This window comes from Nannizzia gypsea, genomic scaffold, assembly GCF_000150975.2.
Source record: "Nannizzia gypsea CBS 118893 supercont1.2 genomic scaffold, whole genome shotgun sequence".
NCBI classification, from domain to species: Eukaryota; Fungi; Ascomycota; class Eurotiomycetes; order Onygenales; family Arthrodermataceae; genus Nannizzia; species Nannizzia gypsea.
Genome location: NW_003345200.1, coordinates 2724986 through 2737720, shown reverse-complemented (window position 1 = coordinate 2737720; position 12735 = coordinate 2724986). Strand labels below are relative to the sequence as shown.

At 48.0% G+C, this 12735-nt stretch overlaps 3 protein-coding genes across 3 annotated transcripts; all 3 read right to left on the bottom strand.

Annotated features, from left to right (window-relative positions):
- Positions 1-1830: 1830 nt before the first annotated feature.
- On the bottom strand, positions 1831-2336 carry MGYG_03053 (hypothetical protein; the record flags this gene model as incomplete). The annotated part of the gene is made up of 3 exons (XM_003175481.1): positions 1831-1956; positions 2031-2139; positions 2257-2336. The coding sequence occupies 3 exons, from the start codon at positions 2334-2336 to the stop codon at positions 1831-1833; spliced, it is 315 nt and encodes a 104-aa protein (XP_003175529.1).
- A 4006-nt stretch (positions 2337-6342) lies between these two features.
- MGYG_03052 (hypothetical protein) lies at positions 6343-6720 on the bottom strand (the record flags this gene model as incomplete). The annotated part of the gene is made up of 2 exons (XM_003175480.1): positions 6343-6524; positions 6654-6720. 2 exons carry the CDS (start codon positions 6718-6720, stop codon positions 6343-6345), a joined length of 249 nt encoding a protein of 82 aa, XP_003175528.1.
- A 3530-nt stretch (positions 6721-10250) lies between these two features.
- Positions 10251-12651, bottom strand: MGYG_03051 (SAM and PH domain-containing protein; the record flags this gene model as incomplete). Its single annotated transcript, XM_003175479.1, has 2 exons — positions 10251-12467; positions 12535-12651. The coding sequence occupies 2 exons, from the start codon at positions 12649-12651 to the stop codon at positions 10251-10253; spliced, it is 2334 nt and encodes a 777-aa protein (XP_003175527.1).
- Between the last annotated feature and the right edge of the window lie 84 nt (positions 12652-12735).

Here is a 12735-nt window from a genome sequence, read left to right as displayed (position 1 = left end):
AATTTTTTATATCTTCACACAACGGAGGTAGCGTGGAAGCAGGTGAAAAAGAGGTGAGAACAGGTAGAAAGAGAGAGAAAGGCCATGAAGAATCGCAGGCACGGACAGGGCTGAAGGCGAGGGTTCAGACGGCGAAGATGACGATACCCGGGCGTACCTCCGAGCGAGGTTCCCTGGTTCGACGTGTGTTGCTTTTTTGTGCGCGTGGCAAAGGGTGAAGGAAATCGGAGTCAAGGAAAGGTAGAAAAAACAATGGTTGGTGGTTACGTGTAGGAAGTGTGTTGTAGTTGTTATCTTCGCCTCTCCTTCATATCTGGCTCTCTCTCTCTTCTCTCTTTTGGTTTGTATAGGGTTGTAGGGCAGAGGAAAGGAAATCTGGTTGCTGGGTGCTGGGTGCTGGTAACGACAGGGGGAGCCAGCAGCTTATGGATCCGCCACATACGTCGAACCGTTGGACGTGGCTTGCAGCAAATCTCTTCTCCTGCTGCGTGCGGGTCGATAAAAGGAAACGGTACAAAAGAAAGAGACTTACCAAGGCAGAGATGGGATCGCGATGCCAACGGAGGCCTGGAGACTGGAGATGAAGCGAGTCCCCGAGGGTCTTAGGCGGGAGGTGGAGGGGGGAGGGGGGGTTTGTTTGCTGTTTTCGAAGGCTGGAGTAAGCGGAACTTGGACTGGTCTGCGGCTGAACAACCACACAATTGCGCGATCTGATAACGCTTGACGGCGACAGGCGAGACACGCAGCAAGAGACGTCTAAAGCTGAGAGAGACGAAGAAACTGAAGAAGCTGAAAAGAGACGAAGACGAGGTTGGAGTTGAAGTTGAGGTTGCAGAAAGGAAAAAAAGAGTCGAGCGCGTTAAAGAGAAAAATAACAACAACAGGAAAGGAAAAGAAAATAAAAATAAGACAGAGCGGAAGAATTCCCGAGGTGGGCGTGGGCGTGGGCGTAACGCGGCGGTGCGTGGGCGGCGGCGGTACTTCCTCTTTAGCGGTGAGACCCGTGCCACCCGAAGTACCTCTTGTTTTTTTGAAAGTGGAACGACCTCCTATTTTACCATCACCATCACCACATATACGGAGTGCTACTTTATATCAAATATACTTATAACGGGCAATATAAACAACAGGCATATAAATAAAAGGAGGGCCAGCAGCTTCACCAGTATATTCGACGATGAAACAGGACCCGGAAGGGACAGCTTGCCCTCGCTCCCAGATAGCCGCTCAGCGCAGCCTCCGTCAGACAGCTACACGGAGAGACACGACGAGCAAGGAGCACAAGGAGCACAAGGAGGTGCTGTCACGTACCGCCCGGATTGTCCGATAAGGCGAACAACAGTCGTAACCCAAAGGAGAGAGAAACTGCAAAAACAAAGGGGGGAAAGGGAGGGATAAGCAGGGTAACTTTTTTTGAAGAAGAGAAGAGGAAAAAGAAAGGAGAAAGACACCAAGTGCAACTTCCTTATCCTTGACCTGGCTTGGATCTGCGAATGGGATTGCTGCCTGCAACCGCCAGAAACAGCTCACACCCTCACGAGTCACCACATGGCCGAGTTATGCTGTCAGGTTCTCCTTACGTGTTGCCAGAGACTATACTCGCTCAAGGGACTCGTTTTTTGATACCCGATTGTCGATGCGTTTGAGAGCTCCCTTTCAATTTTTTTTTCCCTTTCCCTTTTTCCCTTTTCTTTTCTTTTCTTCTTTTTTTTTGTATTTTTTGGCTTTGTACGGATGAGTACCCTTTCGCCCGGACATCGTCGCTAGGGGGAATGGATGCGTGTTGCATGCGTTTACTGTCTGTGTCAAGAAGAGGATACTACCCTCATTTCACACTGCGCTAATCTCGGAGCTCTGAGAACGAGTGGTGGCCTTTTCAAGGTTTCGTTTTCTGCTTGAAAACCCCCGAAACGTGCATTTGATGATGGCATTGGATGTGAACCCTGCATGAGAATCCTATTACTGATATACGGAGTATATACGGAGCAGCGAGCTGCTACTTTGGGGCGTCCTGAGGCTGTACTCCGTACTCCGTACACCGCACACCGTGCAAGTGTCGCTGGCCGTTGTCCGCCCGTATCGTTGCGAAAACGTGCTCTGTTGGTTGTCTCTTCGACGGCGAGGGAAGCCAACGGTGATCTTCATGGGAAATAACTATTACTCAGTACTGGATAGTATTAATATAGTGTTGTTATTATTATTATTATTATTATTATTATTATTACTCCGTACTATTATTACTATTACAATCCTTACATTGTAACGGCAAACTCGCCAGGAATGATTACTATTTCTGGTCTACCCCTGGAATTGAGAAAGCGGCTGTGACGAAACATGTTGACTGATAGCCCAAATGACTAGGTCGGTCAGGCAGGGGCCTGGGGCGGCCGGTGACCGCAGAGCTGCACAGCTGCAGAGGCTGTGTTGCAGTAATTCATCAATTGCACGGTTGTTTACTCCGTAAGTATTCAACGAGCTGCCTCGAGACGAAGACGAGCGCCTCCTGGAGGTTTTAACTGTTGCTAGAAGTCATAGGTGGAGAGAGACGCGGTTAACGCTCCTGGCTGTTTGGTTCGGATAACGCTTCCCTTGCGGAGAACTACGGAGCAGCATCCCCATTCCATGCATACAGGGTCAGGCCAGAATGAACATGCAAAAACAGGGTCATGAAAGAAAGCAGCAAGAAAGCAAGACATGAAATAGACTCGCACAGAAACAACAAAAGAAAAAAGAAGCCCCGAAAAGGAATTTCCCCCAGAGCAATAAAATATGACTTCGCACATTTTTGGAACTGTGCTAACAAATAAAGTGAAGCGTCGAGGGGTGAAGCAGTGCAGCGCAGCGCAGCGCAGGCTACTATTCAGTGCAGACATTACTTATCCACAAGCGGAAACCCGGAAAAAGCAATGGAGCAAGACCACGGACCCTTGCTAGAGGGCCATATAGAAGCCTCATCGAAGGAGCATCGAATCACACTAACCGCCTCCTGCTAAGGCCCTGAGCGAAGACCTTCGCGGTTTTCTGCTGGGTAGTCTGTTTGATCTAGCAGCGGCATGATGGTTCAGATGCCAATGGCGCCATCAATAAAATATTTCCCGTTATCAATCTTTTTCCCTATCGGTTAGACGGCACAAGACGAATTAATTGAGTTCGTTTCTCAGCAGAAACGAGGAGCGGGAGAGAGCCATCCGGGTCGTAAAGTCGGCATCTACGGAGTGCGCATCCATGGATTCAATTTTGCGCGGTTGAGAACCGCCACCCCTCACCAGCACATAATTTGGTATATCTTCAAAAGTAATATCCAGTTGTCATAGATAGCGATGGGCCTCTCTACAGCAGGTACAGAATGTTCCTCTTGCCTTTATATCTCTCGCTGTACTCCGTACCCAGCAAACAACGTTAGGTGCATCCCCACTGATTCCCAACGTTGCGGAAACCATCTTAAGCTTAAACAGACGCTGGTGGATGGGTGGAGGGAGGGTACACACATTACATTCTGACTGACATAACGGAGTACTTGCACACGGCGGGATGAACGGTCAACGCCCCTTTTTGGATCTTTTCTGCAGGCCATAATAATGGGCATTTTGATGGGGTCTGGAGATGGAGACCAATAATGGAGATGATTTTAAGCTATCATCTCTTGAGTTCGACTTCTCGTTCGTGCAGCGGTGGACTCTGCGCCTGCAGAACCTAAAGGAACGTGCGTTCATCCAGCTCATTCAGCAGCCAAGCTGGTTTGATATCAAAAGAGGCGTACGGAATAAATACGAAGCATCCTTCCGTCTGCCACAATCATCAGCGAACACTCGACCGAATAACGTGCCCTACACATGGACGCAGAGAGAGTAACCATATGTAAGAGTAAGTACCCTGTGAAATTTGCCGTAGGCTAAAGCCAAAATAGATTAACGATCCTGCTCGAGCGAAAGGTTGCAGCTTGCTATTCCTATCTCAACCTGAAACGAAAAAGGAGATACGAGAACGACGGGAGGGTAGCTGAGTTACACTCCTCACCTTCGCGAAAATCGATAGTTCAGATCGTGGTAGCATCATCCCGAACCCTCTCAGCCAAAAGATTCGCCCATTCGTCCACCATCCCTTCCCTTCACCCGCTCTCGTATATACGTTGGATGAACAATATTCCGGGGTTGTCGATTAAAGGGGGGAAGAAACGCTAACACGCCCTTGAAATTCATATCCTTCTCTCCGGTTCTCCATTATCAGCATCACTTTGAGCATGCAGCCTTCTGACTGGAAGATACAGGGTTTCTTTCACGTTCGCCAACTAAATGATTAGATGACTAGACCATATACCATCATCCAACGCGAAAAGTCATAATAAAATCATGGAATAATAACATCGTAAGACGAAAAAAAGCCGAAATTTCACCAGCAAAAAGAAATGCCAAGACTTGACGTTCTGAAGGCGTGCTTACATAAACCACGCTAGTGCTGGTTTAGGTCGCGTACCTCGGTGAACTTTCCCGATTTGGCACGCTTCGCACGCCAGTTGCAAAAAATCATATCAGGTTTTGAAATACCTGCAAGTGGTAGCGAATACCCAAGTACGATGTACATACGATGTCTGATGATGTGATGAGATGGCGCAGCTCGCGAGCCGATGTTACTCCGTTACTTTGACATGATATTCTCAACCTTGAAGTCCTGCTTTATTGCTGCTTATCTTGCATTCATGCATTCTGGCATTCTAACTCGTTCTTCCGCTTTCTCACCTCCCGTGCCAGAAAGCCGATACCAGATCTACCAAATGCTGCCAAACTAGGAGAGACAATAAATATATAACTACCCGACACTATCATATGCTTAGGGAGTTTATAATACCAGACCTGCGCCCCCTGATTAGGAAGCCGGGAGTTTCAAGAGCTCGCTCAGAGTGGTTGCAAGCCTCCTGGTTGAACTCAGTGTCCCAACCTCTCGTCGTCATTCGCGTGTGGTGGCGCCACGAGCACTAACTAGGTGGCTTACAACAAAAGAGCTGGGGAAAAGGCAAAGGGAAAAAGGAAGGAATGGCAAGAAGCCTGACTACTCGCTTACCACTAGTCCGAAGTCACTACGGAAAATCCGAACACAGACTTCAACTTCACGATAGCTGGCTGAGAAGCTAAAAGGATGTGCTGCCAAAGGGCGTCACGTTGATGAATTAATTTTTCAGACTAAAAAGGCTTCAAACGATCACTCTGCTCCGCTCAATCTCCGAAAACAAAAAACACACTTCTCGACGGGGAATATTAAACGCCAACCAACCTAAATTCTCTCAGACTTGGTTCACCTTCATTCTCCCTTACAACAAGACGATCAAAGCGTAGGGTTCAAATTCACCCAACGTGAGTTTGACTTTACTTTCCCATGGATTATTTCTGGCTGAGGAAGAGGTGTCCGGCAACGAATGAGAATCCGAGAACTCCCTTTTGACAGGCCCGAGGGGTCAGACAACCGAAACTGCTAAGAAATATCCCTTCCAAGGATGAGCTGCTGTGACGCACATTTGTTCACAAGCAACTCAAGGAAACCTTTTGCTAGGCTTGGTTTGTGCTGCTCGGCCTTGCTCCGGTAGGCTTTTGCGAAGTCTCCCTTCGACATGCATAACTAATGTACACGTGATTGGGAAATATCAACCCACGGATACTTCTTCGCGCAGTCAAGATATGTGATTATTGCCACACCAAGAGCAGCCTTAGTTATTTTACTAAGGGATCTTCAGGCAGATGCTGATAAAACAATAACAAAATCGATGATGCCCTTTTTTGGTCTCCCCTCTCTTGCTCACGATGGCTTCTGGTGGCTTGAGAAGGAGAGGCGGGAGACGAAGAAATCGTGTCGAGTGACGTTTCGACTTTGAGAACTAGTGAATTGGGCGATACTCGAGTCAGTCAGTCAAGTCCGAGCAGATTGTCGAAAAGCCAAAAAAAGACAGTTTTTTGGCCGGCGATCAAATTGATCAAGATCTCAAGGGATGATGATGTGGCTTCTCCCCAATTAAAATCTTATTTTATTGTTTTTATTCTTTTTCTTTTAACACCTGTTGTCTCGGTAAATCTTCCCTTCATGCCTCTAATCTTGACTCCCTGTCATTGCCACTATGTCGGTGTGAGGTTGTACAAAGCGCATGCTTCACTGTTTTGTACGTTCTCATTTCCTGCTTTATCGAATTTTCCTTCCAACTCGCGGCGTCTAACAAAACCTCCAGTTTTGGCTCTTGTGCGGGCTAAAAACCAGCCTACCCAGCTTTTAAAAAGAAACACACGCACGAAGAAAAATTAAAAAAAATAATAATACGAGCGGGCCAGCCAGGAAGCGCATGCACGCTGCGTGTCATAACTACCTCATCCGTGCTAGCATGGCCTTGATTGCTGGAAGCTCGTATCCACCAGGGCTCCTCTTGAGCTCGAGGTTCAGCATGCCGGATCCGCCTTCCGCTGGCCCTCCCTGGTACCACGCATACTGGCAAGCATGGGCATGGGCAGTTCGGAGAACGGAACGATGTTCATCAACTGATTGATCTGCCCCCGGCGTCACCTTTCAATTCATCACTAAGGGGTGACCATGGCTCAGGGGCAAGCCGGCTCTATTTTTTTTTTCCTTTGGTCGATAAAATAGCTTCTTGCACGGAGTACCCCGTAAGGGGTTACCGGATCGCGGCCCTTCTCCTGCCTCTTCCCTTGCCTTCCATGGACTGGAAAATGAGGACGAGGACATGAAGGAAACAAGCAGGAAGGAATTGATTTGAAGGTGAAGAAACTGGAAAACAAGCTTCTCTGGTTCCACCTGATTCCACACAGAGGTGCCCACCTCCTGGCTGGGAATTTCGATAATTCGGCCGGCTTGAATTCTCTCTGGCAGACTTTAAAATGTTCCCTGCGCAGTTATTCGACAACCAGCGCGTTTTGGCGTCTTGCCCACATGAATTTCCTCCAGTGGGCCGAGGTTCAAGGTCTCCAGTTTCTTAATTTTTCTTTGCTTATTCTCCTCCTAAGGGAAAGGGCGGTATTCGCTCAACGGCAAACTTTGAATTCCGACTTGACAGGCCCGGTTGGCTCCAGTTCTTCTAGAATTTTTACCAATTTGGCTCCCGTTGCTTTTTTGCCTCACGTCTCGGACCTCTCACCCTTCAGGATATGACGATGAGCTTCAGGTTTGAAGGAAGTTTCCTACCTTGAGGCGAGTTCCTTACCACCCAGCGAAATCCTCCAATCATGCGACAAAATCTCCTTTAAACTTGCGCTCATCGGCTCCGACGAGAACTTCAAACGGCTGCTGAGTGAGCTGAGCTAACAGGGATTTCCTTCCCTCCTTTGGTAAAGTTGCGCCATTTACGCAAGCCAAGCGTACTATTTTATCTAAGGGAGCATTATTTTATCATATCTTTTCTCTCAGCTTGATACTGGGATCATTATTCCTTTTTCGCCTTCCTGAAAAGGTGTTCCCGTGACCCCTTGTGCCGGCGTAACTCGGAAGTCGACTTTCTCCCAGGTGCGTGGTAATATTAGGTACCTCCAGAGAAGCAGCCAACCACCAACACCACCACCACCAAGAGAGCCCAAAGGCAGACTTTACTTTATTTTTCAAGTTCACGATAAGCGTGCCATATCGCCCGATAGATGCCAATTTAGGTATCTTCCCGCATCAAAGAAGGCCTATGCGACGAGGCAAAGACACTTGTCATGGCGTTTGCAGCGTGAGCGCGATTTCAGACACGGAGTCCTTTCTCCCTTTTTTACCCTTCCCTTCGGGCATCGCGCACACCGCTAATTCTGAGACGGAGGGTAAGAAGGGGAAAATGAATTATTGTCATCTTCGTCGCCATCACGCCATCTGCCGTGGCTTTTTTCATCTTTGCAGACTCTGACTCAGGGGGTGACTTTTGGCGTGATACTTTTGCCCATGAAAGAAACCACATGGGTTTTTTATTTCCTACCGGCTTGTCGCTCCCGAGACGCGATTCTTAAAATTCTGCGTGGGCGCAGTCAAAATATACCCTCGTTTGATTTTCGGGATCATCAAAATAAAAGGGCTGAGACAGAGCTATACCTGCTATATAGCACTATTATATCTCTAGTAGGGTATTATTATCCGCAACCGCGTGGCTATCTACCCACTCGCCATGCCCTGTGGGCTCCACACTTTTAAGGAGACCCATCGTTCTGCACCAAGCAGATGTGGGTTGACGACCAGGCAAGGGGGAAAAGGGGGCACAATAGCTGGCTTGGGCTCGATGGGATGGTTGAACATGTGTGCATGTGTTGCATGATGCCACCTCCCATCATCCCTTACCTAAGCGACAACGTCTTTTCTCTGCCTGGAGTACGTACCCAGCTATCTTTTCGCGGTAGGTTATCCATCATCCATCAAATAAATCTCCATGTCGATGGACGGAGCCATACGTACTCCATTCACTGTTGAGATACTTTGATCGGAGCCGCCCGTTGGAGATGCGGGCAGTGGGCCATACTAAACGGATAGCCTCACGACTCCGTACTTGGGGGATATGGAGAACTTGCACTCGAGCTGGAATCCGGAGAAAGCAAAGCCCATCTTATTTTCCATCCACTCCGAAGGATTGATACCAAATAACAACAAGGAAACTTCTTGGCTGTGACATCCCGAAGACACAATTTAAACCACGTTCATACCCCAGTCGGTCTAATAATTAAAGCCCTGTAGTTTTTGTGTATGTACCTCCGAATGTTTTGCATTCTTATTCTCCACAACCAAATCGCCCAGGGTGGATGAGGCTTTACGTTGTCTTAGCAATTAAGTGCGCAGGGGAGCGTTTGGACAATATTGAACAACCAGCTTCTAAAAGGTCACCCATTACTCAAGCATTGCTACCTCACTACCTCGACTTGAGCTGTAAAACTCTTGTAGAGGGAGGCTTTAACCCCGTTACCTCAACCGTAGCAGTCTTTTTCCATTAGGTTATGTGGTATTCTTGCCGTTGACAAGATATCGACAGTGTGGGCACTGTGAACCAATGACTCTGGGAAATTACTGTATCCAGCAAATATGTAGCCAAGTATAGGCCTACTCTGTATGCCGTTTTTCATAACCTTGGTTCTACCACCCTTGTCTAAAATCTGGAGAATAGTCATGGGAAACAGTACATTGGTCTCTTACAGTACACGGACGAGGAGAAGTATACAACACAATGGCGACTGCTTACGCAAGTGCTCAATCAGTCCATATGTTATTTTGCTTCATTTGAGTTCGGAATACGGACGTCTGCCTTAATTATATCTAATCTGCCGGTCTGGTCCAACAGAGATACGTTCATTTGGCTTGTTATATACGCCCATGAAAATAGACGTGTCGTATGCTATCAACTTGATTTAATGTCGGTCAAGTCGACGAATCACTATTTCTCTGCCGTTAAAGAGATGCTTGCCGGTGATGGCTTAAGCCACCCCAGCCCTTATCTTAGGAATTTCAATGTTTTACATTATGCTGGACTGATGTTGTGATACAACCCGGAGACCCTGGATAGTCATTCATCAATAGATGAGAGAATGAATAGCCTAGGTGGTCAACGTTTTCAATGTCTCTGCCAGCACTTCCCCCCAAAATCACGAAAACAATACTAAAGCTTGAAGTACCTAAATTGTACCTTGAGCTCAGGGCTTTGAATCAAGAAGAAGGTTGGATAATAGAAGGGTCACATGTATAATTTTATTTGTATTGCGTGGGCTATCCTATATACTATCCTACTCGTTAAAGTTTCCTAACCTATCCTGACATTGAAAAAAAAAAGGCCGTAAGATATCAAAAGGTATCGTGCTCCAATGCTTAGGATGCGAGAATAAACAATAAAAGGAAAAGAGAAGAAAGACAAGGAGGGGAATCAATTTAAAGGCATTACACGTAACTGACCAAGAGAAAATGACATAGGGTGTACTGTAGGGTATGTAAAAGGGAATATAAAAATGGATATCGCAAAAGTCAAGGGAAATCATCAACAGACTAGCAGGCAGTGTATAGGGAAAAAGGAAACGTAGTCGTGAAAGAGGAGCGGAGGGGATGGAAGTACTAATGAAGGACGTAGTGAGATGCCTCCTGACAAGCATGCCAGATGCGTCTGGGCGGTGCTCAACCTTGTCCATCGTCGAGCGGGATTAAAGAAAACGGGAGTCGTAATGCAGCGAAGGACATGGAACGGGTATATACATTAAGGTTGTGTAAAATCGACTAAGGAGATGGAGATTAAAGAGAGTAATGCGCGAAAAGGGCGACAATCAGATGAAATTGCCGTTTATCTTAATCTCGTTTCCTGCCTCTTTCCCCTTTTTCAGAGCTTTGGCGAGCATGAGTTCACGCATCCAATTGATTCGCTCATCCCGAGTCTTGACTGCGAAATGGTGGTTTTTGCTATTGGCAGTAAAGATTGACTTGCGCTCGGTTGGCTTGGTGGCGGGGATCAAGGAGAAAGCAAAGGCGGTTTCGTCCATACCTTTGTATGTGTTGTTGTTGAGGTTTGCTGCCTTACGAAGGACAGAGCGCTTGAAGGCTGCGGTGAGTTTTGAGTTGGATGCGAGCGAGGAGCAAGCAACGGCATAGTCGTCCACATCAATAGATTCGAGGGCTCTGCTGTGGCGGTGGGTATCAAACTCGTCCTTGTGCATAGCAAGGACGGTTCCCTTGAGGGTGAAGTGCGCATCCTGCCATTCATGTCGAAGAAGGCGAGTGGTCCTTCGCTTCTTCATCCACCCGCTGTGAGTGACATCTGGGTCCTTTGGTACGGACGAAGATGAGGACGACCCAGAGGACCCAGAGCGTTGGGTAACAGGTGGCTGTGGCTTGATGGCGGCGTCCATTTCTGCTGTATTCTCGATTGGCGAGAGGCTTTCGATCTCATGCAAAGGGGTCATGGTATTGACAGACGGGTGTCGACGATGGCGTTCAGGCCTGATGGACCTCGAACGAACAGGGGGTTCAGGAGCCTGGTGTTGTCGTGTTGAGATATTTCCGTATCTCATACCTGGAGGAACGGACTGGGACGCTTCTCTGGCCAAGGGCTCAATGGGTACAGCAGTGATCGGAACATCCATCTCTGAGAATGGGGTTCCATGACGATATGTGCTGTTGTCGTCGAAGGTGTACGGGTTGTATTCCTGGGTTGCGGTGGGTGAATTCACAACTCGAGCGCCCATAGAAGGGGTAACAGTGCGCAGAGCGGATGCTGGATCGCTGACGGATTGAGTTTGATTTGGGATGGTGAGTTTTGGTAGGGATCGAAGCTGGTTGGAGACATGGACGGGTTGTTCCTGAGAAGGAAGAGGCGGAAACATCTCCAGGGGCCGATTTGTCGAAGCCGAATTAAGGTCGGGACTATGCATATGCTGGAAAGTGAGGAATTGCCGAACATTTTCCTGCGGGTCTCGTGGTCGAACACCGTTCAAGTTTTCAGCATTGAGTTGAAGTTCAGTATGTAGGTCTGGCAGCTGGCCGGGTCCGAGGACATCGGATGAGGCAACAAGAGAGGGCGCAGCATCGGACTTTCGGCTGATCTGGGTCATGGCGGGAGTTGGAGGCACAACCTGATTTGTCGTTGCTACCAGCTCACCATCTATGAGGGCGAACTCGTTGGGAAACTGCTTCGCAATCCTGGCGAGCTTGCGTTGTCTCTTCTGGTACTTTGAGCAGTTTTCTCCCTTGGAGCATTTGTGTGGTTTAGGTAGGAGCTGCTCTATAGCAACAATGGAAACGGACTCAGCAGGTGATATGATATCTTCCTCTGAAATAACGCGGTTGCGGCGTCCACGTCTCTTCGAGGAAGGCGGGCCATGTCTAGCACCATCATCAGGCGATGTAGATGTTGTGCATCCAGGCGAGTCGACCTTTGGTAGAGGAGGGCTGTTTGACATTGAAGAGTTAACCCGTGCAAGTTCCGGCATGGAGTTAGGGTCAGAAGCATTCCGTAGGGTCTGGATCATGTTCATAAGGTAGTGGCGCTTGCCGAAGGACTGAATATCTAATTCCTTAAGGTCATCCAGGTGTAGGTCGAGAAGGACGGCTCCGGAGATATCGTTTTGAATGAACCGCTCAACCAAGCTGTCCTCCACGCCAACCTCGTACATCCATTCGGCCACTTGGGTTGGTGTCCAATTTTGGACAAACGACGGATTGTGGTGTTTTTGGTGTGATATGCTACTGGAAGTCCTTGGTATCTCTGGAATTTGAGCAGGTTCAGAAGATCTTCGCTCCTGAGGTGCCCACATTGGGACTTTGATATCTTCAAGGGAGACCGGAGACATCGACAGCTGCCATTCCTCAACGGCTGGCTTTTCGAGCATCGTGCTATCCATAGAACCCCTGAATAAATGAGGACCAGACGGTCCCTGTACCGGCTTATTTAGGTTTCGTGATGGAAGCTCAAAGGCCCGGGCCTCGTAAGGACCAGGAGTCGGGGGCTCATCGGAAAGCGAAAGAGTAGTAGCGCTGTCAGTTCCAAACTGGATGATTGAGCGTTAGTGAATGGAAGATTTTTATCCAAGTACTTGGTTAAATAAGTGTACTTACTGATTCTATACTTCTTCGTGGCGATTCCGGCTCGGAATAATCAACCTCATAGTCGAGATCTTGGATTTCCGTTGCTTCAGACAGAGGCGAGAATTTGAAAGATGAGCGACTCATCATGTACTCCAATCGTCTGATGATTGTTGACTGGAGGGAACGTCTGTATGTGGGCCCCTGCAGGAGGGGAGGAATAGTATGTCGTAG